At 36.1% G+C, this 26,249-nt stretch overlaps 1 protein-coding gene across 3 annotated transcripts in view; it reads left to right on the forward strand.

Moving 5' to 3' along the window:
* The window catches only part of JAK2 (Janus kinase 2), a 155,961-nt gene that overhangs the window by 59,245 nt on the left and 70,467 nt on the right, over positions 1–26,249 (forward strand). For all 3 annotated transcript variants that reach the window (XM_004440668.3, XM_087444547.1, XM_087444548.1), the window contains one exon: positions 21,886–22,009. In XM_004440668.3, the coding sequence (XP_004440725.1) occupies positions 21,886–22,009 (124 nt within the window). The remainder of the gene's footprint in view (positions 1–21,885; positions 22,010–26,249) is intronic.

Genomic DNA, 26,249 nt, shown 5'->3' on the forward strand with positions numbered 1-26,249 from the left:
CCCAGTGGGCCTGGAGGGCAGAATGGTCTATCCTATGCCTGTCCCACCATTGTCTTTTGGAAACACATAACTTATTTGATTTCACAGGCTCACAGCTGGAGAGCAGTTTGCCTCAGGATGAATCATACCTTGAGTCTCACCCAAACCTGATTTACATGATATTTAGATTAGCCTTTGAACTCAGACTTTTGAGTTGATGCTGGCACTGTACCAGGTCTGTTTTTGCCCGCCGCCCAGAAAGCCCAACACTGAGACTGAGAGGACAAGATTGCAGCAGAGAGATTGGGTTTAATAATCACAAGGCAGCCAAGTGAGGAAATGGGAGAATGAATCTCAAATCTGCTTCCCCGAAAATAGGGACTCAGGGATATTTATGGGGTAGGGGTCAGGGTGGTCTGAAATGATTGGAGGTCAGGAGAGATGAGGTAATTGATGATCTGGGCAAGCGTAGTCAGGCTTCCTTCGTAGGATGCATGTTCACAGGATGGCAGCGTTAGCATGCCCTGAGGGTGGAGTCTTAACCTCTTGACATCAAAATGTCACTTATCAGATATATGTCTGCCTGGGCCTAGTTGATAGGTTGGTGGTCTCAACAGGCTTGAAGTGGACAAGGGGTTCCAATTCCTGAAAAAAATAGCTCAAACACCCATTACCATGTTGACCCAGGCTTCCAGGGAGATGTTATCTATAGGAACCTAGTGGGAGTCAGATAGCATGTGCCTGAACAGCACAGTTAACAGTGAGTAAGTTTATTGCGCAGATTTAAGTCTTTGCCTTCTGTTCTGATAAGTTTCTAGGTAAGGCCATCCCCTCCTTCTTCCTGGTACAGGGAAGAAGATACCTTTACAAATGGAGATTTCCTTTACAAATGTAAATATCTCTTACAAAGGGTAACCAGAACTAAGAATGGGCTTAGCAAGGACCCTCCTAGATTCCTGGAGGTGTCTATGGTGATGGCCTGTTCTGGGGGCAGGCCTCCAATCCCAAACTCTTGTGGTCAGTTAGTGGGGGTAGGGGTCAAAGTGTCTTTTAGGCAGAGACATATTTTGAAGTGGCCAATTCCCATCCCCCGTAGTTAGTAGCTGCTTGATTATCAATGGCTAACTGTCTGCCAGTTTCAATGCTGGAATGAGTTAAGACTTTTGGGGGTGTTGGGATAGAATGAATATATTTTGAATGTGAAAAGAACATTAATTTGGAGGCATCAAGGGCAGAATGCTATAGACTGAATATTTGTGCCCCTCTCCCCTAAATATGTTGAAACTTGTTCCCCCAATGTGATTGGCAGTGGGGCCTATGGTAGGTGATTAAGTCATATGGTTAAGATGTCACCTTAGCTCAGTTGCTTTTTCATCCCTATGTGGCTTAGTTATAGAACTTGTCTCTTTGGATTATGGATATTTGTCTGTGTCTATTTTTAAGATACAGTCAGTTATGTTGTAATGTGATACATGTGTTCCTAAAATGCACTATGCACTGCTAAATTGTGCAATAAAAACCACAGGGCTTATTGGAAAAATGAGGTTGGGGCACCACACTCAAAAACTTTGTGACATAAAAAAAAGAAAAGATAAAAGTTAATAAAAACAGAACTTGTTAAATGGTAAAGAAATATATAAATGCTGCAATAAATGTCACTTTACCTTAAAAAAATCATGTTTGCTTTTGGAAGTGGGCATTAGAAAGGTTACAGCTTATGAATTATTGTGAATTGGTAGAAGGAAAGTTATCTGAAATCAGATGGGAAGTTGTGACACCGCATATAGATGAGCTGTGGCTCATAACACATATCATAAACTGAGGTGGCTGATAGATGTTTGCTCTGTGTATGTTCTCAGTTTGGATTCCAGGATGAAGGAGTACCCCTTATCTGAGACATGATATTCTCCTGGTGGAAGGCGGGAAAACATGAGGGCTGCTGGAAACTTGAAATACCTCTTAATGCCTCTGCTTGGAACCAACACACTTGCACTTCTGCTCAGATTCCATTGGCCAAACCAAGTCAAATGGCCAAGCCAATGTCAATCAGATGGGGTGATCCTCTCAGGGACTGGGAGGAGAAGAGTGAATATTTGTTGAGTAATAATGTAGTCTACTGCAATTTGCCCTCTTGGTCATAAATATTAATTTTTCTTTCTTCAGTATTCAAAATAAACTTTCTCCTTCTGCAAGGAGGATACTCAAAGGTGTCATCCAGTCACAGCATCAGGCTCAATATCCAGGCTCCCTGATATTCTCTGTATCATGTCCAGATGTTATTCTGCTTGATCCAGAAATCTTTGAACTGAAAAAAACAATTATTCTGATATCATATCTACAACCTTGACAAGTTATATGTCAAAGATAGGATATGAGATAATTTTCCATAGCAGAGAGACAACAAAGTCTAGACAAAATAACTATGTAGAGTTATCTTTTGGAATCCTCCCACCTCTCTCTCAGCCCTTTGCTAGTTACTCTTCCTTGACTGTGCTGCTCAGGTACCTAGTATCTTCATATTCCTTTCCCTTCCCATCCCGAAATGCCCTTTATTATATTTAGCTGCAATCAAAACTTATATTAATGACCCGTTTAAGTATGGCTTTGATGATCTGATAAAATAATTTGCAATAAGTTATAAATGACATATCGTTTTAATATTGAGATATTTGTATTTAATGAAGTATCTTGATTATAGTAATCTCTAAATGTAAAAATGTTTAGGGGAGATATATTTTTTTAAATGACCTTTATTCTTTTCTCAATCTCCAAAGAGTAGAATATAGAGCTAATTTTACAGCTGCACGCCATTCACCTCTGGAGGAAGTGAGAAACATTCTTTCAGCTAGCTAAAATTTATTGACACTGTGTTAAGTACTTTGTTATTCAATACTTAACAACAATACTAGGGTGTATAAGTACTGTAGTGTAAGCTCCTGACAATTAGCTTTTTTGATTATAACGAAGGGCCTGACGTTAAGCTTTTGATGGCCAAGGTATCCACTTCAAAGACATCCATCTCGAATAAACACATTACCAGCTACATGGCTAGATAAAGAATCAGTCCACTCCACCCGTGGAGTTCCCTTTTTTAGAGCGGTCTGGTTAACTTAGATAACTGACCATTTGACCACTTGCTTTTTTCCCTTTTTGTGCTATGATTCCTGCTCTTATGTTTTAAATTTACCAGTAGTGAACCTGTGAAACTCTAGGCACCCCAACCTCGACCCCAATAAAGACAGAACCCCAGGTCCACACTCACTCACTCTCTACCCGCAACCTTGCTATGTGGCCCCAGGTGTGCTGTGTATATCCGGATTTGCGAGTAACAAACCTTATTTTTTTTCAAAGTGCTGTGATGATTGTTGCTGAAGTGTGTCTTGCAGTCATAATAACCACAAGGGCTGATCCAGCCACAACATTGACTCTGAAAGGGGAAATGTTTGTGGGGGCTCACCTTGGGCCCAGGTGAGTGCCCCCAGGCACTTAGCAATAGGCTGAGACCAGCACAATACAAGGTGCTATTGTAACCAAGTGAAAAGGGGCTCATTCTGCTCGCTGCAATCCTGTACCAATCAATTGCAAACAAGCCGGTGGTTTAGAAAGGAAAATTTATATGATTAGCTAGCATAATCAGAAGATGGTGGAATAGTGTCCTAAAAAACCATCTTAAAATTATACAGAATCTTGAGGCAGTTATATAGGGGAAATAGGCAGGGAAGGAGGGGGTTTAGGGATGGCTAGCATCCGGTGTGATGAACTTCAAGGCACCACATTATCTCTTTCTTCTGTCATTATTGATGGGTACCAATGCAGAGTTTTTCTTCTGGAGGTCATCGTGTTCCTCTGGAACTCAGAGAACAAAGTTGTCATCTTATCACAGCTGGGAGATATACGTAAGCAAGAGTCATAGAACTAGCAGATCATGTATTTTGCAAAAGGGAAAGGTGCTTAATCATCTAGGCTACGTACAGGCCAGAAGACATTCATAGAGACTAGTGAGTCAGGGTCATAGTTAGAATATTGCTTCGTTTCCCTAAGATGGCTTCCCTCATGCTAACTTAAGATCTAGCTCTTACGCTATTGTTATCTTTCTTTTAGAGATGAGGAAATTGCCCAAATTACTCTTTATTCATTAACCTGACCTTAGAATTCCTTTTGGTGGTTTTGGAAGTTGAGTTCTCGGGGACCTAGTCTTTAACATTGAAAATTGTGACCATTCAAAAGACAGTTCAGGCATTCATTCAGCCAAGCCAACACCCAGTGGAACCATTTAACTGTGAATCATTTGACAAATGAATAAATGGGTTAGCTCTGTTGTAGAAAGAGAAGTAAATAAGAGAATAATGAAAGAGTATAAAATGATGTTAGAAACCATTGTCAACTCCGCTTTGATATGAGGAAAATAACCAAGATCTCCTTGGGGTAGGATTGTTTTTAAAACCTGCCTATCTAGAATTAAAACCAGCATTTCTAATATTTTGAGTAACTTTTAAAGAGATTTAAAAATGTCTTTTATATTTATCCACATGTTTACTGTTTTCAGCAATCTTTATTCCTTTGTGTGAATTCAGATGTCCATTTGGCATTATTATTCTTTTGCTTGAGGAACTGCTTTTAACATTTTTTTGTAGTGCAAGTCTGCTGGCTGTAAATTATCTCACCTTTTGTTGGATTAAAAAGTCTTTATTTTACCATTATTTTTGAAAGACTGTTTAGCTGAGTATAGAATTTTGTCTACAGTGTTTTCTTTCACTACTTCTTCCACTATTTCTGGCTTGAGTTGTTTCTGATGAGAAATAAGCTGTCATTCTTATCTTTGTTTCTTGGTATTTAACGTGTCTTTTTTTCTCTGATGGTTTTTATGATTTTCTTTTTGTCATTGGTTTTCAGAAATTTGATTATGATGTACTTTGATGGAGATTTCTGTATGGTTTTTCTGCTTGTGGTTTGTTGAGCTTCTTGGATCTATGAGTTTAATCCTCCTTTCTTGTTGCTCATCTTCTGGACCTCATTAGTTAAGACCTTTTGATGTTTTCTGAGAAGTTCACTTTTGCATTTTTTTTTTTTTTCTGTCTCAGTTCTCTGTATATTTCATTTTGGTTGGTTTTCATTGCTTTGTCTTCACATTTACCAATCTTTTTCTGAAGTTTCTAATCTAGAAGTTTTATTTGGATTGCTTTTTTATAATTTCCATTCTCTCATCATGTTCGTTTTACTCTACTTTCTTTAGTAGATGGAACACATTATAGTACTTGATTTAACTTTCTTCGCTGATAATTCTACCATCTCTGTCATTTCTGGGTATCCTTCTACTGATTGATATTTCTAGTTATGAGTTGTACTTTCCTGCTTGTTTGAATGCCTACAGTTTTTTATTGGATGCTGGACATTGTGATTTATATTGCCACCTGCTGGATTTTGCTATATTCCTTAAATAGTGTTGGACTTTGTTCTGGCACGTGGTTAGGTGACTTGTGGTTTATTTTGCTGCTTTTGAGACTTCCTTCTTTTTTTTGTTAAATAATTCAGTATTTTTACTATATTCACAGAGCTGTGCAACCATCATGTCAGTTTTCACCACCCCCAGAGAGAAATCTCATACCCATCAGAAGTCACTCCCCATTTCTTCCCCAGCTCCCCCAACGACCAATCTACTTATGTCTCTAGGAATTTGTGTATTTGGGACATTTCATTAAGTGGAATCATGCAACTTGCAGTTCTTGATGACTATGAGTTGAATTCCTGAAAAATATGGTAACTTCTTGCTTAACCTTTTGAGGAAATACCACAGTGTTTTCAAAGCATCTGTACCATTTATATTTCCACCAGCAGTGTACGAAAGCCCCAATTTGTTTACATACTCATCAACACTTGTTATTATTTTCTTTTTGATGATAGCCATACTAGTGGATGTGAAGTTGTATCTTTTGTTTATTTTTTATAAAAGCTTTTGTTGATATATAATTCACATATCACACATTTCACCCTTTTAAAGTGTACAATTCAGTGGTTTTTAGTATACTTACAGAGTTGTCCAACCATCACTACAATCAATTTTAGAACATTTTCATCACCCCAGAAGAAACCCTGTGCTTATTGAGTATTGCTTCCCAACCCCCCATCTCTCCCCAGCCTTAGGCAACTACTCATCAGCTTTCTGTCTCAATAAATTTTCCTATTCTAGATATTTCATATAAATGGGATCATATAATGTATGGCCTTTTGTTACTGGCTTCTTACACTTGTGTAGTGTTTATAAGGTTCATCCATGTTGTACCATCTATCAGTAGTTAATTCTTTCATGACTGCATAATATTCCATTGTGTGGATATACCCACATCTTGTTTAACCATTGATCAGTTGTTGGACATTTGGGCTGTTTCCACCTTTTAGCTATCATGAATAATGTTTCTATGAACATTTGTGTACAAGTTTTTCTGTGGACATGTTTCTGTGGATTTCATTTCTCTTATGTGTATACCTAGGAGTGGAAATGCTGTGTCAAATGGTAATTCTATGTTTAACTTTTTGAGGAACTATCAGACTGTTTTCCAAAGTAGCTACACCATTTTGCATTCATACTAGTAGTGTGTGAGGTTTCTGATTTCTCCATGTCATTAATAATGCTTGGTTATTTGACTTGTAAGAATTATATCCATTCTAGTGTATGTGAAGTCGTATCATATTGTAGTTTTTTTTTTTTTTTAAGATTTTATTTATTTATTTTCCCCCCAAAGCCCCAGTAGATAGTTGTATGTTGTAGTTGAACATCCTTCTAGTTGCTGTATGTGGGACGCGGCCTCAGCATGGCCGGAGAAGCGGTGTGTCGGTGCGCGCCCGGGATCCGAACCTGGGCCGCCAGCAGCGGAGCGCGCACACTTAACCGCTAAGCCACGGGGCCGGCCCCATATTGTAGTTTTGATAATTTTTTTTCTGTGATTACTAATGACTTTGAGCATCCTTGCATTGCTTATTAGCCGTTACATATTTCCTTTGGAGAAGTATCTATTCAAATCCTTTGCCCACTTTTTAAAGGGCTTATTTGTTTTTTTGTTATTGAGTTGTTAGTAGTTATATTTTCTAGATACAGATCCCTTATCAAATATATGATTTGGAAATATTTTCTCTCATTTTATGTTTTATCTTTTCATTGTCCAGATCTGGATAGTGTCCTTTGAAGCAAAGATTTTCAACTTTAATGAAACCCAGTTTATCTGTTTGTGTTATTGTTGCATGTGTTTTTGTGTCATATTTAAGAATCCATTACCAAATCCAATGTTATGTGATGTTGCCCCTGCGTTTTCTTTCTAGGAGTTTGATAATTCTGCCTTTGATCCATTTTGAGTTAACTTTTGCAGATGGTTTGTGGTAGAGCTCCCATGTCATTCTTTTGCATGTGAATATCCATTTGTTACTGACTTCTCCCACTTTGTATACTGTTTATAAGGTTCATCCGTGTTGTACCATATATTAGTACATCATTCTTTTATGGCTGAATAACATTCAGCTGAATAATGTCAGATACATGGTACAACATGGATGAATCTTATAAACATCATGTGAAGTTGTAAGAAGCCACTAATAAATGGATATCCACATGCAAATCACAGCACAGTTTAATGATTAGGCTGTGCTTTCCCCGCTCAGTAGTCTCAGGACACTTTCAAAATGTCATTTTGCCATAGATTAATGGGTTTATTTCTGGAATTTCAGTTCTGTTCCATTGGTCTGTATGTCTGTCCTAATGCTAATACCACACTCTGGATCACTGTAGCTAGCTTTGTAGTAAGTTTTGAAATCAGGAAGTGGGAGTCTTTGAACTTGTTCTTTTTAAAGATTGTTTCAGCTCTTCTGGTCTCTTTAATTTTCATATGAATTTTATGATTAACTTGTCAGTTTTTACAGTAAAGATAGAAGAGATTTCCATAGGGATTGCATTGAATATACATGTCAATTAGGGGAGTATTCCTATCTTAAGAAAGTTTATCAATCCGTGAACATGAGATGTCTTTTTGTCTATTTAGATCTTCTTTAATTTTTTTTAGCAGTGTTGTGTAATGTTCAGTGTGTAAGTCTTTTACCTTTTAAATTTGTTCATAGATATTTTATTCACTTGGATGTTATTGTAAATGGAATTTTTTTTTATTACTCTTTTTGGATTGTTCATTGCTACTGTGTAGAAATATAACTGATTTTTGCATGTTTATCTTGTATCCTGCAACTTTGCTTAATTCATATATAAGCTCTGATAGTGTTTGGGGAAATTGTTTACTATTTTCTTTATATTAGATCATATCATGTGCAAATAGGGACAGTTATAGTTTTTTCCTTCCCAATTTAGATGCTTTTTATTTCTTTTTTCTTGCCTAATTGCTCTGGCTGGAACTTCCACTACAATGCTGAATGGTAGTGGTGAATGTGGCCATCCTCATCTTGTTCCTGATCTTAGGTGTAGGTTTTTTTTTAGCTTGAGAAAGATTATCGCTGAGCTAAGATCTGTGCCAGTCTTCCTCTATTTTGTATGTGGGATGCCACCACAGCATGGCTTGATGTGTGATGCGTAGGTCCACGCCCAGGATCTGAACCCGCGAACTCCGGGCCACTGAAGCAGAGTGTGCGAACTTAACCACTATGCCACCAGGCTGGCCCCTTTCATTCTTTTTTAGGTGTTTATAGCTATAATTTTCCCTCCATCATCTGGTTTCACTGCATCTCATAAGTTTTGAAATGTGTTTTTGTTTTCATTTGTCTCAGTGTATTTTCTAACTTCTCTTGTGATTTCTTCTTTGACCCATTGATTATTTTAGAATGTGTTATTTAATTTCTACATATTTGTGAATTTTCCAGTTTTCCTTCTGTTATGATTCCTAGTTTTATTACACTGTGGTCAGAGAACATACTTTGGATGATTTCAGTCTTTATAAATGTATTGAGATTTGTCTTTTGACCTAACATATGGCCTATCCTGGGGAATATGCCATGTGCATTGAGAAAAATGCATATTCTGCTATTTTGAGGTACTGTACTGTATATATCTGTTAGATGTAGTTGATTTATAGTGTTATTCAAATCCTCTGTTTCCTTATTGTTCTTCTGTCCAGTTTTTCCTGTCTGTTATTGGGAATGAGGTATTGAACTCTCCAAGTATTATTATTGAATTTTCTATTTCTCCCATTAGTTTTCAGTTTTTGGAGCTAACTTGGTAGCTATGTATATGTTAATAATTGTTATACCTTCTTGAAGGATTGAAACTTGCATCAATACATAATATCCTTCTTTGTCTTTTGTAACAGTTTTTGACAAAACTTTCTTTTGCCTACTGTTTGCATGGGTTATTTTTTTCCATTCTTTCCCTTTCAACTTAAAATGTCTTTAAAGTGAGTCTCTTGTGAACAGCATGTAGTTGAGTTGTGTTTTTTACCCATTCTACCGATCTCTGCCTTTAATTGGATAGTTTTATTCATTTGCATTTGTAGTAATTACTGATAAGGAAGACTAATTTCTGCCATTTCGCTCTGTTTTCTATATGTCTCATAACTTTTTATTCCTTGTTTCCTCCATTATTGCCTTTTGTGTTTAATTTTTTTTTATTATATGATTTTGATTCCTTTCTCATTTTCCTTTCTGTATATATTTTTTAGTTATTTTCTTAGAGGTTACCCTAGGGATTGCAATTAGTCTCTTAACTTTATAACAATCTATTTTGAATTAATATCCCCTTAGCTTCAATAGTATACAAAAACTCTGCTTATATACACCTGTGTTCCTCCTTCTTTACGTTGTTGTTTTACTAATTACATCTTTATACATTCTGTGCCCATTAACATCAATTTATAATTATTGGTTTATGCATTTTTCTTTTAAAGCATGTGGAGAAAAAGACAGGAATTACAATAAAAAATCTAATAATCCTAGCTTTTGTATTTATCTATGTGGTTACCTTCATCAGAGTTCTGTATTTCTTCATATGGCTCTGAGTTACTGTCTAATATCTTATCATTTCCACCTGAACAACACTTTTTAACATTTATCGTAAGGCAGATCTGTTAGCAGGGAACTCCCTCAGCTTTTGTTTATCTGAGAATTTCTTAATTTCTCCATCATTTTTTTTTTAATGAAAGCCATATTTCTTTTTTCTTTTCTTTTCTTTTTTTTTGAGGAAGATTAGCCCTGCGCTAACATCTGTTGCTGGTCTTCCTCTTTTTCTTTTTCTCCCCAAAGCCCCAGGACATAGTTGTATATCATAGTTGTAGAGTTGTAGGTCTTCTCTGTGGGACGCCACCTCAGCGTGGGTTGATGAGTGGTGAGTAGATCTGCGCCCAGGATCCGAACCGGCAAACCCCAGGCCGCTGAAGCAGAATGTATAAACATAACCGCTGCGCCACCGGGCTGCCCCCTCTGTAATTTTTAAAGGATTATTTTGCCAGATATAAAATTCTTGTATGCCAGTTTTCTCTTTGAGCCCTTTAAATATGTCATCCCATTGCCTTTTGACCCTAGTGATTTTTGGTGAGAAATTGGCTATGAGTCTTACTGAGGATTTCTTGTATGTAAAGAGTCACTTCTCTCTTGCAGTTTTCAAAGTTTTCTCTTTCCCTTTGGCTTTTGATAGTTTGATTTTAATGTGTCTCAGTGTGCATCACTTTGCATTTATCCATCTTGGAACACATTGACCTTCTTGACTGTGTGGATTCATGTTTTTTATCTAATTTGGGAAGTTTTGAGCCATTTTTTCTTCAAATATTCTTTTTGTCTCTTTCTTCACTTTCTTTCCCTCTAGGACTCCTATAGTATATATGTTGGTACACTTGAAAGTCTCCCATGGGTCTGCTAGGCTTTGTCCATTATATTTTTCTTTTTTCTGCTTTTCAGACTAGATAATTTCAGTTGACTTATCTGCAAGTTAACTGATTCTTCTTTCTGTTTAAATCTGCTTTTGAAACCCTCTAGTGAACTTCCAGTTTCAATTATATTTCTCTGCTTCAGAATTTTTTTTTTGTCCATGTCTTTATTGATACTTTCTATTTTTTTTTTGTGAGGAGCTCAGCCCTGTGCTAACACCTGCCAATCCTCCTCTTTTTTTGCTGAGGAAGACTGGCTCTGGGCTAACATCCGTGCCCATCTTCCTCCATTTTATATGGGACACCGCCACAGCATGGCCTGCCAAGCAGTGTGTCGGTGCGCTCCTGGGATCTGAACCGGCGAACCCCAGGCCGCCCCAGCAGAGCGCATGCACTTAACCACTTGTGCCACCGGGCTGGCCCCGATACTTTCTATTTTTTGATACATGTTTCTACCGGTTTCCTTTAACTCTTTGTGCATGGCTTCCTTTAGCTCTTTGAGCATATTTAAGGTCGTTGTCTAATAAATCCTACATCTCTCCTCCTCAGGGACACTTTCTTATAATTTCTCCTGTGAATGCGAATACTGTCTTGTTTCTTTGCTTGCTTCATAATTTTTGGTTGAACACTGAAATGTTGGACATTTCAAATTTATAATGTAGTAACTGGAAACCTGATTATTCTCCATTCTCAGTGTTTTTGTTGCTTGCTTTGGGTGGCAGTTGTTTATTTGCTTATTGACTTTTCTAAACTGTGTTTATAAAGTCCGTATTCTTTGTCATGAGTCTCTCTTCCTTTAGCTTGTAGTCAGGTTTTGTTTGACGGAGATTTTTTTGACTTCTTAGAGCCAAAGGAAAAGAAATGAAAAGAACACAGAACTCTCCCAGGCTTTGCAGGTTGGCTCTGTATTGGGTCATTCCTTCAGTGTTTAGCCAGTCTGTTTACAATTTTGCCTTAACTTTCCCTTCTTGCTTGTGCTGAGCCTAAAGATCAACCTGAGGTAAAAGTTTAGGGTCTTCTCTAAGTGTCGTTCTTTGGGCGTACATCTGGCTTTCTTATTCTCCAGTATATGTGGGTGCTTTTCAATGCTTTAATATCCCGAAGAAACTCACTCCCCAGTGTTTCCTTTTCAGCTTTCCGTCTGTTTATGGTTTGCCTCAACTTTAAAACCATTGCCCCAGGTGGCAGCAGGGTTTTCATTTGCTTTACAGTTTTTTCAAGGAATTACCTCTGTGTAGCTGCTTTTCTGCCCTGAGAAAGTTACCAATTAGGGGAAACACAGGTAAGCTCCTTGCTACAGTTCTTCTGTCAGTTTCCAGTCAGGTCAAAACAGATAAAATCAGTTCCTTGAGGTGAAGGTTGGCTCTGTTCACTACAGAGCCATGGACCAGAGTTTCACACTGAGAACACAGGTTGCCATCTCTATGCCCTCCCTAAGTAGGGAGGAGGTTGGGGTAAGAGAAAGTAGAAATGCTGCTGAATTTTCCTACCATTTTTTAGTTACCTTTTTCCTAATTCAACAATTGCTTAGTTGCTGCATATCTTTGACTATTTTCCAGAGTTCTCACAAAGTTGATTCTGACAGTTTTTACTCAATTTTACTCAAGGGATAGGCCCGTGGAGCTACCCACTATGCCATTTTCACTGATGTCGCTCTTCTTTACTTCTTCTTTACTTTACTTTAATCATGGTTTCCTTTAGTTCTTTAAACGTATTTGTAATGACTACTTTGAAGTCTTATCTCATGCCTGGGTCTTCTCACAGACAGTGTCTGTTACCTTTTTTTTTCTTGTGCATGGGTTATACTTTCCTGTTGCTTTGCGTATCTCATAATACTTTTCTTTAAAAACTGGACATTTTAGGTAATATAGCAAATCTGTATACTGATTCCTTTAGGGGATCTTCTAATTATCCTTCTTTTGTTGATTTTTTTTGTTTAATTTTCTGTAGTCATAGTGTATACTCTGTATAATTTCAATCTTTTGAAATTTATTGAGACTTTTTGTGACTTAGATTATCAACTGTTTTGTTAAATGTTTCATGTGCGTTTGAAAACAGTGTATATTCTGCACTTGCTAACTGTAGTGTTCTCTAAATGTAAACTAACTTTAAGTTGGGTAGTAGTTTTAAAATTTCATGTCCTTTTATTTTTTTGTCTTCTCCCAGTTTCTGAGAGATTTTGAATTTGTCTGTTGCTTCTTCTGGTTCTATCTATTTTTGCTTCATGTTTTTTGAAGCCATGATATTAGTTGTACACAAATTTAATATTTTTATGTTTTCCCTTGAATTAACCCTCTTATCACTGTGAAGTATTCTTTTTTATCTCAACTAATACTTCTTCCTTAAAGTTTAGTTTGTCTGATGTTAATGTTCACTCACCAGGTTTCTTGTGCTTTGTGTTTACATGGTGTATAATTTTACATGGTGTATAATTTTCCTTTTAGCTTCAACCTATCTCTTTACATTTAAGGTGTCTCTCTCATAAGTAACAGCCTTTTTTATAATCCAGACTAATAGGTTATGTGTTTTAGTTGTCTTGTTTACATTTAAAAGTAATGTAATTATTGACATATTTGTGTTTAAATCTATTATCCTGCTGTTTTCTATTTATTTCACCTGTTTTCCCTCTTTCCTACCTTTTTTGAGGATGATCAAGTTTATTTTTTATTTTTTTACTTTATCTCTTCTATTAGGTTTTTTGTTATAGTTTTTGTATTATTCTTTTAGTGGTTACCCTAGATATTACAATGTACATTACAGTCTTAAGCAAGTATGTTATGATTTTCCTAACAATTAAAGAACTTTACAACAGTTTAACTCCATTTACTTCTTTTCACTTGGTGCTATTGTTATCATATGTTGTACTTCTGTATGTATCATAAACCACATAGGGCACTTATATTATTGTTGCTTTAAGTAGTCATTATTCTTTTATATTTACCCTTTCCCGTATTCTTCATTCTTTCCTGTAGTTCCATGCTTCCGTCATCATTTTCCTTCAGCCTAAAGAACTCCTTTTAGTATTTCTTGCATTGCAGATCTACTGGTGACAAATTCCTTCACCTCTTGTTTATTTGAAAATGTCTTTTCCTTTTATTTTGATAGGTATTGTCACAGGGTATAGAATTCCAGATTGGCTTTTTTCCCCCCCTATTCAGTGCTTTTAAGATGTCATTTCATTCATTATCTTTTGGCTTTCATGGTTTTTGTTGAAAAGCTACCTATCAGTCTTTTAATTCCTCCTTTGAAGGTAATACATTTCTATTCTCTGGCTACTTGTAAGATTTTTCTTTCTATTGTTCATCTTTAAGCACTTTGACTGTGGTGTACCTATGTGTTGTTTTCTTTGTCTTTATCTTGCTTGGGGCTCTCTGAACTTGTTGAATTTGTAGGTCAGTGTCTTTGACTAGCTTTGGAAAATTCTTGGCCATTACCTGTAAATTAGGTCCATTTGACATGTCTTACATGCCTGTTACATTCTCTGTTCAGTTTTTTCCATTCTGTTATTTTTGTGCTTCAGTTTGGGTATTTTTTATTGCCTTGTCTTCATGTAGACTAGTCCTATCTTCTGCAGTGTGTAGTGTGCTAAGTCCATCTATTGCTCCATGGATTAGCAGTGTCAGCATCACCAGGGAGCTTTTAAGAAATGCCTTATCTCAGGCCCCATCCCAGAATCAATGAATAAGAATCAATGAAAATACAATGAATGTATTTTAACTCAATTTCCAGGTTATTCTTATACACATTAAAGTTTGGAAGGTACTGATCTAATTCATTCAGTTAGGGGAAACAAAAAAACTATTTATATAGCTTATAAAGCCCAGTTAGGATATACTCCTGGGATCTTTACAATGGGACCCATATTATGTTCCATATTTTTTGCTAAGCACTTTATTCTTATTATCCTATTTTATCCTTCCAACCATCCTGTGAACTAGGTTTTCTTGTTTTTATTCTATAGATGGTAAAACATTGGTCTAGAGAGGTTAACTATCAGAAGTTTACCTACCTAGTAACTGGCTGAGCTTAGACTTAACCGATATCTGACTCTAAGCTGATGTGATATAACTAGGTTACCACTATTCAAACGGAGAAATTTTTGAAATGAAAAGATATGCTATTAGTAATTATTCCAGGACAGTAGGCATAAACCAAATCTGTCTTGGTCCAGCTAGGTTATATGCTCATCCTGTCTGTAACTCTATATTATATAGCACCTCTCTTTTCTGTGTAACCATTTTAGCTCTAGGAGCATTTACAGCTGATCCTCCCAGCTGATCCTCCATGCCAATGCACATTTTATGTACTCTGTCTGCAATTACATAGAATAGCTAAATCCTCATGTACTTTCAGCTTATGCATGACCTCTTTAGAGCCTTCATTGAAATCTTTACTCCACTTGACTCTCTTGATAAATTTCGTACCTCTGTTAAAGACAACCAGAACCAGACAGAAGTTAAGGTGATGAAAATGGATTTTATTTAAAAAAAAAAAAAAAAAAAGAAAAGAAAACTATTGTGGTAGAGGAAAATACTCCAGTATAGAAGTGGGCTTAATTCTGAATACAACCTGAACAAGTGGGGATTTATAGCCAAGGAACGAGTTGGGTGGCACATTGGTGAGTGGAAAATTACTAAGAGGAGACATCAAGTCTGGGGGTATTCTGGCTGAACTAACCTAACAGGACTCTTGCTGAAGGGGGAGGCAAAGGTTATCAGATATCACCTGGGATAATAGGGATGAGGAGTTTGATCAGATATCAAAGGTGGAGAGTTCTTGCTAAGTGGACTTAGGATTCTTGCTAAAACTGGATTCTACAAGGAAGTACATGGATGAGCCATGTTGGGGAGAGGTTTCGGAGGAGCCTGACTAAAATTTGGTCAAGCAGAGAATCTCTGGGCCGGCCCCGTGGCTTAGCGGTTAAGTGTGTGCGCTCTGCTGCTGGCGGCCCGGGTTCAGATCCCAGGTGCACACCGACGCACTGCTTCTCTGGCCGTGCTGAGGCCATGTACCACATACAGCAACTAGAAGGATGTGCAGCTATGACATACAACCATCTACTGGGGCTTTGGGGGAAAAAATAAATAAATAAATAAAAAAGCAGAGAATCTTTGTCACCTCTCCTCTGTACTTCTGTGTTTTCTTGTGGTCTTTGCTGTCATTGCACTTACTTTCTTGAATTATAATTCTCCAGTGACTTCTCTGTGTCATCTATGACACTGTGAGATCCTTAAAGTTAGGTGCAGTTTTTCATTTTCATATTTACCATACCCATCTTGTGCTTATTGTAAAATAGGACCTCTGTTAATATTAGTGGAATGATGACTATTCTTGCTCTAGAATGGTATGGAACTTAATCACAATTCTGGTAATGACTTGGAAAAGAAACACATTAAAGTGATTTTAATAAATAAAAATAAAAAGAATTTGGGCTTGATGTGTAGGGAAAGAACAGGAGTTAAAAATGACTTTGAGGTTTCTTTGAGGTCCTATCTTTTCAATATAATGTATATCTCAAATACTGTGTCACTGGCTTTTCTCCCTTTCTAGGACAACCCAATTAACATGAATTACTAAGAAAAAAATGAAATCAAGTATTAATATATAATTGCCATTTTGGAATAAGATATCAGTGTGACTAAACATGAATGTAAGCACTGTCTTTTGTTATTTGTTTGCAGGACTGAGCTAACCATTTTTCTTTTGGTGTGTATCCCCTTTTTTTGACCCCTTTGTGCCAGTTTATATGGACACATTCATTTTCCTATTTTGATATCTATAATTAAGGTATGGAGTCTTGTTTATCATAAGAAATCACTATTCATCATTAAAAAAAATCCTGATGATTCATCAATATAAATTCACTTTTCCTGCTTTGTGTAATTACACTGTTGTTTGAAAATCATGACATTGTTTTGTTCTAAAAAATATCCCTGTCATCATATGCTAGGAATAATGGTTCCATATACAATTTTATTTGCATGATTACATTTAAACTAAATGCTAGTTTTTTGTTAAGATTATCTTCTCAGTGTTTTCTCTTTCCAAGGTAATCTCATATCAGGTCTTTTATGTTCCCTTCCTGGGCAGTTTCATCTCGCACTGTGTCTCTTATGTACCTAGAACACCAGCTTTGTGAAATATTTTGTGGGTAAAGGAGAGGTAATACCTTCTAGATAAAAGAAGTAGTGTGTGCAAGGCACAGAGACATGGGATTATGATGCTATCTACTTGATTGATTAGATGGTGTTTTTCGAATTTTCAAGTTTAAAGGTTTTTTTTTAATGCATAATTAGCCTAGATCAAAATAGTATTCAAATAAAATAATGATTTCTCAAATTATTTGGATGGCATTATTTTCTGTCATCTTATCGTTATTTTAAAGTTTAGAGAATGACAAGCCATCATTCTCTATAGTTTGAAGATGATTTACATGGTGAACCCTTATCTTGGTATTGATTAGTATCTTTCTTTTTTCTTTTTTTCCTTTCACTTTTCTTTCTTTTTGAAATGAGGGCTTACTGTTTTTATTTAATGCATTCTTTTAAAAAAAGAAGTTTCTTCTCCACTATACTCTTACCTTCTTTTTCCCTTAGGCCCATCCTGGTAACTAAGACAGTGATCTCTTGTGAACCCTTCCATAGTTTTCTTCATGATCATATAATCATGTTAGTGCTGTCAAGTGATTCTGACTCCTAGCAACACGGTGTGTAGCAGAGTAAAATCTTGCCCGGTCTTTTTTGTGCCCTCCTCACGTCTTCTGGTGCTATAGCAGACAATGCTCTGCTGCTATTCATAGGGTTTTCATGGTCAATTTTTTTGAAAGTGGGTGGCCAGGTCCTTCTTCCTAGCATGTCTAGTCTAGAAGCTCCCCTGAAACCTGTCCACCGTGAGTGACCCTGCTGGTGTTTGAAAGCTCTGCAGAGCTGGCAGAGCTTTCAGCATCACAGCAACACGCAGCTACCACACTATAACTGACAGACTGGGTGGTGTGGTTCCTTGACGGGGAAATGAACCCAGTGAGAGCGCTGAATCTTGACCACTAGACCTTCAAGCTCGCCTAGGATCATATATGGACAAACAATACCCCTCCCATCCATGCACACAGTCATTAGGATTTTGAGGTCATTGTTTTATAAAATGGAATCTTATTATATAGTCTTGTATGCTTCTTGCTTTTTTCACAAAAATATACATTATGAAAAATCTGTTCAAGCCAGCTACTTCTGCCCTAGCTCATTTTTTTTTTTTTAAGGGTTTTTTCCCCCCTCCAAAGCCCCAGTAGATAGTTGTATGTTATAGCTGCACATCCTTCTAGTTGCTGTATGTGGGACGCGGCCTCAGCATGGCCGGAGAAGTGGTGCGTCGGTGCGTGCCCGGGATCCGAACCCGGGCCGCCAGTAGCGGAGTGCGCGCACTTAACCGCTAAGCCACGGGGCTGGCCCCCTAGCTCATTTTTTTAATTGAATTTCCTAATAGTCCACAGCATGGATTATACTACCACAATTTTTTCATATCTTCTGCTTTTGAATTTATATTTTCTTTCTCGCTCTTTTCTTACTACTGTACTGCACTTTTAGGAGTACATAGGAGAGATTGCTGGGTTGAAAGGTTATTTTAAATTTTTATTGACATGCATTTCTCAAAATTATATATGTATTGCTTTCTCAGAAGCTGTACCAGTTTAAATTTCTAGCAATTATGTAACATAGTACCCTTTCACTACAATTCAGTTAGCACTAGATGTTTTTCCTCTTATTTTTGCTAGTTGAATGGGTATAAAGTGATATCACATAATTTTAATTTGCATTTCCTTCAATACTAGGTATTACCATCCTTTCAGATGCTTATTAGTCATGTGGGTTTGCTCTACTGTGAATAACATATTTCCATTTCTTGGCATTTTATTTTTCTTTTGTTTTTTTTTTTTCTTTTTCTTTTTTTTGGTGAGGAAGATTAGCTCTGAGCTAACATCTGTTGCCAGTCTTCCTCTTTTTGCTGAGGAATATTGGTCCTGGGCTAACATCCATGCCTATCTTCCTCTACTTTATATGTGGGACGCCTGCCACAGCATGGCTCAATAAGCAGTGCATAGGTCCGCGCCTGGGACCTGAACCTGCGAAACCTGGGCCGCCAAAGCGGAGCACGTGAACTTAACCAATACACAACCGGGCCAGCCCCTTATTCTGCTTTCTTAATCCTGATTTTTTATTATAAAATATTTCAGAGCCAGCCCTGATGGTCTAGGGGTTAAAGTTCGGTGCTCTCACCAGTTTGGTGGCCCGGGTTTGTTTCCTGATTGTGGAACCACACCACCAGTCTGTCAGTTGCCATGCAGTGGTGGTGGCTCACATAGAAGAAGTAGAAGGACTTAACATCTAGGATATACAACCATGTATTGGGGCTTTGGGGAGAAAAAAAAATTTAAGGAATACTTCATATAGAAAAAATAAAGTGCATTTTCAGTGTGCTCATCACCCAACTTTTCAAAGTTCTCATTTTACCATTTTCAGATTTTTCTCTAATATGTTATTGTGATGAATTACATTAAGAGATTTTTATAATTTAGCCATCTCTGCAATCGTAGGATAAGTGAACTTTGTCATAATTTTTTTGAAAAGAAACATTGCTTGATTTAGTTTGCCAGTATTTAGTTTAGGATTTTTTTATCTATTTTAATAAGTGAGAGTATCCTTTTATGATGTCTTTTTCTGGTTTTGATATCATGGTCAAACTAAATTCACATAATGTGTCAATTTCTCTGTCATCTCTTTTTCTATTCTGTAATAGTATATTTAAGATTAGAGGACCGGCCCCGTGGCTTAGCGGTTAAGTGCACGCGCTCCACTATTGGCGGCCCAGGTTCGGATCCCGGGCACGCTCCAATGCACTGCTTCTCTGGCCATGCTGAGACCACGTCCCACATACAGCAACTAGAAGGATGTGCAGCTATAACATACAACTATCTACTGGGGCTTTGGGGAAAAAAAAAGGAGGAAGATTGGCAATAGATGTTAGCTTAGAGCCGGTCTTCCTCAGCAAAAAGAGGAGGATTAGCATGGATGTTAGCTCAGGGCTGATCTTCCTCAAAAAAAAAAAATTAGTATTGTCTTTCATGTTTGGTTAACTCACATATAAATTTCATCTGAGTCTGATGGTGGTTTTTCCTTTCTTCTTTTTCATTCTTTTTTCTCTTTCCTTCTTCCTCCTCCTTTCTTCTCCATTTCTTTTAAGTGGAGAGATTGTTTCTTTAATAGTTCTTTTGACATTTTTTTATTCTTGAATCGATTTTTAAAGTTACATAGTTTAAAAAATTTGTCTACATTTTCAAATTTATTGGCATAATTTATTCTAGCACTCTCTTTTTGTCTTCGTAACCTATAATTATGCTTTAAAAAAATTCTTAGTGTTTTTCTGTGCCTTCTTTTTTTTCTTGATCAGGCTTGACAAAGGCTTGTTTATTTTGTTAGTCATTGCAAATAATCCACTTTTATTTTGTTGATTCCCTTTATTGAATCTTCATTCCCTGTTAACTTCTACTCTATTATGTTCTTCTTACAACTGTCTTTGGGATTACTCTGTTGTTTTCTATTGTATTGAGTTAGATAACTTAGATCATTCTCTGTTATTTTCTAAGATAAACAAGTTGGAGCTAAAATTTTCCTCTTGCGTATCACTTAGTTATATTCCATAATTTTTAATATATGGTATTTATCGTCATTCGTTATAAATGCTTTTTAATTTGTGTTATAATTTCTCCTATGATCTGTGAGATATTTAGAAGTATTTGTAAATACGAGAATGAATGCAAGGATACAGTTTAAAAGTAGTTACTGAATAATGTAACAACTTAATATGTAACTTGCTGAAATTATTACATTATCTATGAGGAGACAGTTGTGTTAATAATTTAAATAAAAATTTTAGGGGCCGGCCTGGTGGTGTAGTGGTTAAGTTCACATGCTCCACTTTGGCGGCCCAGGGTTCACTGGTTTGGATCCCGGGCGCAAACCGATGCACAGCTTGTCAAGCCATGCTGTGGCAGCATCCCATATAAAGTAGAGAAAGATGGACACAGATGTTAGCCCAGGGCTAATCTCCCTCAGCAAAAGAGAGGAGGATTGGCATCGGATGTTAGCTCAGGGCTAATCTTCCTCACACACACACACACACACAAATTTTAAATCTTTGTTGTCAATGTGTCAAGTTGGTGTCATTTGTCTACAATGGAAACGAATAAAAACATCACTAGAATAACAAGGGTTCTTTTGTGAGGCTTATGTTTTCAAATATGTAGGATTAAAAAAATTTTTGTAAGTATTCATTTCTGATTTAATTGAAGTTTGGTTAGAGCACGTGGTATGTATGATTATTCTATGGCATTGTTGAAGACTTGGTTTTAGTATCCAAGTGATTGGTGTGTGTTTGTGTGTGTGTGTATGTGTTTGTGTGAATGTTCTATATATGCTTAGAGGTAATATGCATTATTTAATTGTGTGGCTTAGGAGTTCTGTATGCTTTTTAAAAAGTTTAGCGGCTTTCAGCCTTTTGTTAATGTAACTCCTAAAATATTTTTGAAAAAAATCAGATACCGTTGCATTTTAAGTTGACATTTAAAATTTTTCATTGTAAATTTAAATAGTGCAGAGGATATAATTACTAGTGTATTGTGTAAACCTTGTCATTTAAAAATAAAACTGTTTCATTGTTCTCTTAAGAGTATCCAGTGATTTCTAAATATTTTAGTTGATACTGTCATTATCAATTAAAGCACACACAAATTTGGGTCAAGCTTTTTGTAGAGAACAATTAAAAAAACTGGATAAATGTTTTTTAAAATCTGCTTGAAAGAGTCCTAGCAATCATATTTTAAAATATAGAGAAAAAAAGATATTTAATTTAAGAATTCGCTTGTAAGTTGTGTTCAACCAAAAGATTTCGACTGCTACTGCATTTCGTGCTGATTTTAAGATTTGTCACTTCAGCCCCATTACAAATTATAGATGGTATGTAAAAATACTTTTAACTGTCTGTAATCATTTCTTTTCTGCTTCTTTCCTAGGAATCACACCTGTGTATCATAGTATGTTTGCTTTAATGAGTGAAACAGAAAGAATCTGGTATCCGCCCAACCATGTCTTCCATGTAGATGATTCAACCGGGCACAATGTACTCTACAGAATAAGGTACTTTCTCCAGTGAAGTGACTCAGTTAATAGTGAAAGAGCAAAGTGGGAGAAATTATCAAACATATTTTTTAATTGCAAGGTACTTGATGTCAGAGACCAGAACCAGTTAGCATTAAACTTAAGACTGTTTCTCCACTAGAGGAAATGTTCATATGTGTTCTTTAACTAGAATGCTCTGAAAATAAAGCTGTTCTGGTGGGATGCTACTGTATCACTTATAATTAAATTTCAAAGAGGATGAGAATGGCTTTTACTAGCAAAATCCTAAATGTTTGGAATTTTGCTAGTTTCCCAGGAAATTTGATGTCTTCTGCAATAAAAATTAATCTTACATCTCTTTTTTTATATTTTTTTATTTTTGTATTTGATGAGGCAGATTAGCCCTGAGCTAACATCTGTTGGCAATCCTCCTCTTTTTGCTGAGGAAGATTGGCCCTGGGCTAATATCCGTGCCCATCTTCCTCTACTTTATATGTGGGACGCCTGTCACAGCATGGCTTGATAAGCAGTGTGTAGGTCCCACACCCGGGATCTGAACCTGTGAACCCCAGGCTGCTGAAGGGGAGTGTGCACACTTAACCACTATGCCACAGAGCCGGCCCCCTACATCTCTTCTTTTTAATAACTTTTTTTTAAGTTGAAATGAAGGAAAAATAAGATTTTGCCAGTGTTTATTTACAGCCTCAAATTATGTTAATTAATGTTACTTAATGGTAATATATAATACCAATTCAGAGAAATCTAGAGGTACTTTTCTACTCAAAAGGATGAGACAAATAAGTTTGATCTGTGGCTCCTACTTATGAAATCGATCCATTCCATGCAGAAAGTCAGTGTTGCATAGCAAAAAAGAACATGGAATCGTTCATGATTTTAAAAAGAAAAGAAAAAGAAGGCTTAATAAACTCAGACTCAGATTCAAGAGAGATGTCGTAGCTATGATACAGAGTAGCTACAAAAAACATGTAGCAAATAATATTTTTAAATGGTAAAATGTTAGAAACAATGTCTTTAAAATCAGAACAAGATAGAAAACAAAGATAGCCACAGCCACTGCTTCTATTTAGGATTTTAATGGTGTTCCTACCAGTACAGTAAGACAAGATAGATAAATAAAATGTCTAATAATCGAGAACAAAGAAGCAAAAAGTCACTATTTGGAGATGTGATTGTTAACGTAGAAAATACGAACAAATCTACAGACGTCAAAAAGAAGCATTCAACAGAGTGCTAGATCTATATGATCAGTAGGTTAAAAAATCAACTATTTCTATACACCACAAACAAATAGAAAAGAGGTCATTTAAAATAACAGTCAAGGGCCGGCCCCGTGGCTTAGCGATTAAGTGCGCGCGCTCCGCTGCTGGCAGCCCGGGTTCAGATCCCGGGCGCGCACCAACGCACTGCTTCTCCGGCCATGCTGAGGCTGTGTCCCACATACAGCAACTAGAAGGATGTGCAGCTGTGACATACAACTATCTACTGGGGCTTTGGGGGAAAAAAATAAATAAATAAAATTTAAAAAAATAAAATAAAATAACAGTCAATAGCAAAAAAAAGTAAGGTACCTAGGGTTAAATCTATCCAAAGTTATGTAAGGCTTTTTTGCAGATTTTAAGACTTTACAAAGTTATATTATTTAAAGAAGCATACTAATATGCTGCATATGATTGACAAAATATCCGTATCTTATTAAGAATATTTTATTTATCACTTTTTGTCATTACTATACTTTCTTCAATTAGCAAGTGAATCTTTTTATTTTAAAATGTCTATACAGCAAGGGTTTGCAGTCTTTTTCTGTAAAAGGCCAGATAGTCAGTATTTTAGGCTTTGCAGGTCATACTATTTCTGTTGTCACTATTCAACTCTGTTATTATAGTGTGAAAGCAGCCACAGACAATAAGTAAATGAATGGGCATGACTGTGTTCCAGTAAAACTTTATTTATAAAAGCTGGCAGTGGACCAGATTGGGCCTGTGAGTCATAGTTTGCTGAACTCTTCTCAAGAATTAAAAATGTTTCTCTTATCAAATTCATGAATTCCTGCTATTCTTAAACTAAGGGGGCAAATATCCATAGCTACCTATAATCAGAATTTCCAAGGAAAGTCTAACCAGAAACTACCCAAAAGGAAATTTTATATAATTTTTAGAAATCCCACCAGCCTATTGTTTAGAGGCTATTCTTCATTTCCTTTATTACATATGTAGGAGTTATATCAAAAAAACATAAAAGAGCAATAATTATAAAACTGTGTTGAAGGGCTTATGATGTAATTTGTATGACAATAGTAGAACAAAAGGAACAGAACAAAGTTTTTGTATACTCTTGAAATTAAGTTGATATTAATAAGAACTAGGTTGTTTAAGTTAAAATGTTAATTGTAATCCCCTGGGAAACTCTTAAGAAAATAACTAAAAATATGTAGTAAAAGGAACAACAAGAGACTTAATAGAATACACTAGAAAACCTATTAACACTAAAGAAAGCAGTAATTGAGGAACAGATGAACAAAAAAGACATTAGCCATATAGAAAACAAATAGCAAAATGGCAGACATAAATACTACCCTAACAGTAATTGCATTAAATGTAAATGGATTAAACACTCAAATCAAAAGGCAGAGATTGGAGGAATAGATTTAAAAAGCATGAACTACGTGCTGTCTATAAGAGGCACACTTTATATGCAAAGACACAAATAAATTGAAAGTAAAGGATTGAAAAAGATGTACCAGGCATTCAGTAACCAAAAGAGAGCTGGAGCAGCTATATTAATATCAGACAAAATTGACTGTAAGATATAAATTGTCACTAGTAGCAAAAAAGGGACATTTTATAATGATAAAATTGTCAGTGCATTAGGAAAACATAACATTTGTTTATAGTTGTTATAAATTGGATCTAACTACAGAGCTCCAAAATATGTAAGGGAACTGACAGACTTGAAGGAGAAAATAGACAATTCAACAATAATAGTTGGAGACTTTAATACTTCACTTTCAATAATGAAGAGGACAACTAGACAGAAGATCAACAAGCAAATAGAAGACTTGAAAAATACTATAAACCAGCTACGTATAGAACACTCCACCCAACAATAGCACAATACATATTCCTCTAGGTGCACATGGAACTTTCTCCAGGATAGAACATTCTCCATATGTTAGTCCATGAAACAAGTCTCAATAAATTTAAAAAGATTGAAATCATACAAAGTATGTTCTCTGATCACAATGGAATTAAATTAGAAATCATTAGTAGAAAGAAAACTGGAAAATTCACAAATGTGTGGTAATTAACAGCACACTTCTAAATAACCAATGGGTCAAAGAAGAAATCACAAGGGTAAATAGAAAATACTTTGAAATGGCTGAAAATGAAAACACAACATGTCGAAACTTATGATATGCAGCTAAAACAATGCTTAGAGTGGAATTCATAGCTGTAAAGACCTCTATTTAAAAAGAAAAGTTCTCAAATCAATACCATTCCACCTTAAGAAAGTAGAAAAAGAAGAGTAAATTAACCTTAAAGCAAGTCGAAGGAAGGAAATAATAAAGATCAGAGGAGAAGTAAATGAAGTAGAAAATAGGAAAACAATAGAGAAAATCAAGAAACCAAAAGTTGGTTCTTTGAAAAGATGAACAATTTCGATAAACCTTCAGCTAGGACCAAGATAAAGAGAGAAAACCTTAAATTATTAAAATCACGAATATAAGATGGAACATCACTATGACCTTACAGACATAAAAAAGATTATGAGGAGCAACTGTATGCCAACAAATTACATAACCAAGATGAAATGGACAAATGGCTAGAAAGACACAAACTATAGGAATTGACAAAAGAAGAAACAGAATGTCTGAGTAGACCTATAATGAGTAAAGAAACTGAATTAGTAATTTAAAAAATCTTCCCACAAAGAAAAGCCCAGGCCCAAATGGCTTCACTGGTTAATCCTGTCGAACATTTAAAGAAGAATAATGCCAGTTATTCACAAAAAGTGAAAAGGAGGGAACACTTCCCAACTCATTCTGTGAGTTTAGTATTACTCTGATACCAAATCCAGACAAAGACATCCAGAAGAAAAGAAAACTAGAGACCAATATCCCTTATGAATATATGTGTAAAAATCTTCAACAAAATATTAGCAAACCAAATCCAGCAATATATCAAAAGGATTAAAAACCATGACGAGGTGGGATTTATCCCAGGAAATACAGGAAATAAAT

This window comes from Ceratotherium simum, chromosome 20 (assembly GCF_057802395.1).
Source record: "Ceratotherium simum simum isolate JZ-2026a chromosome 20, ASM5780239v1, whole genome shotgun sequence".
Classification (NCBI taxonomy): Eukaryota; Metazoa; Chordata; class Mammalia; order Perissodactyla; family Rhinocerotidae; genus Ceratotherium; species Ceratotherium simum.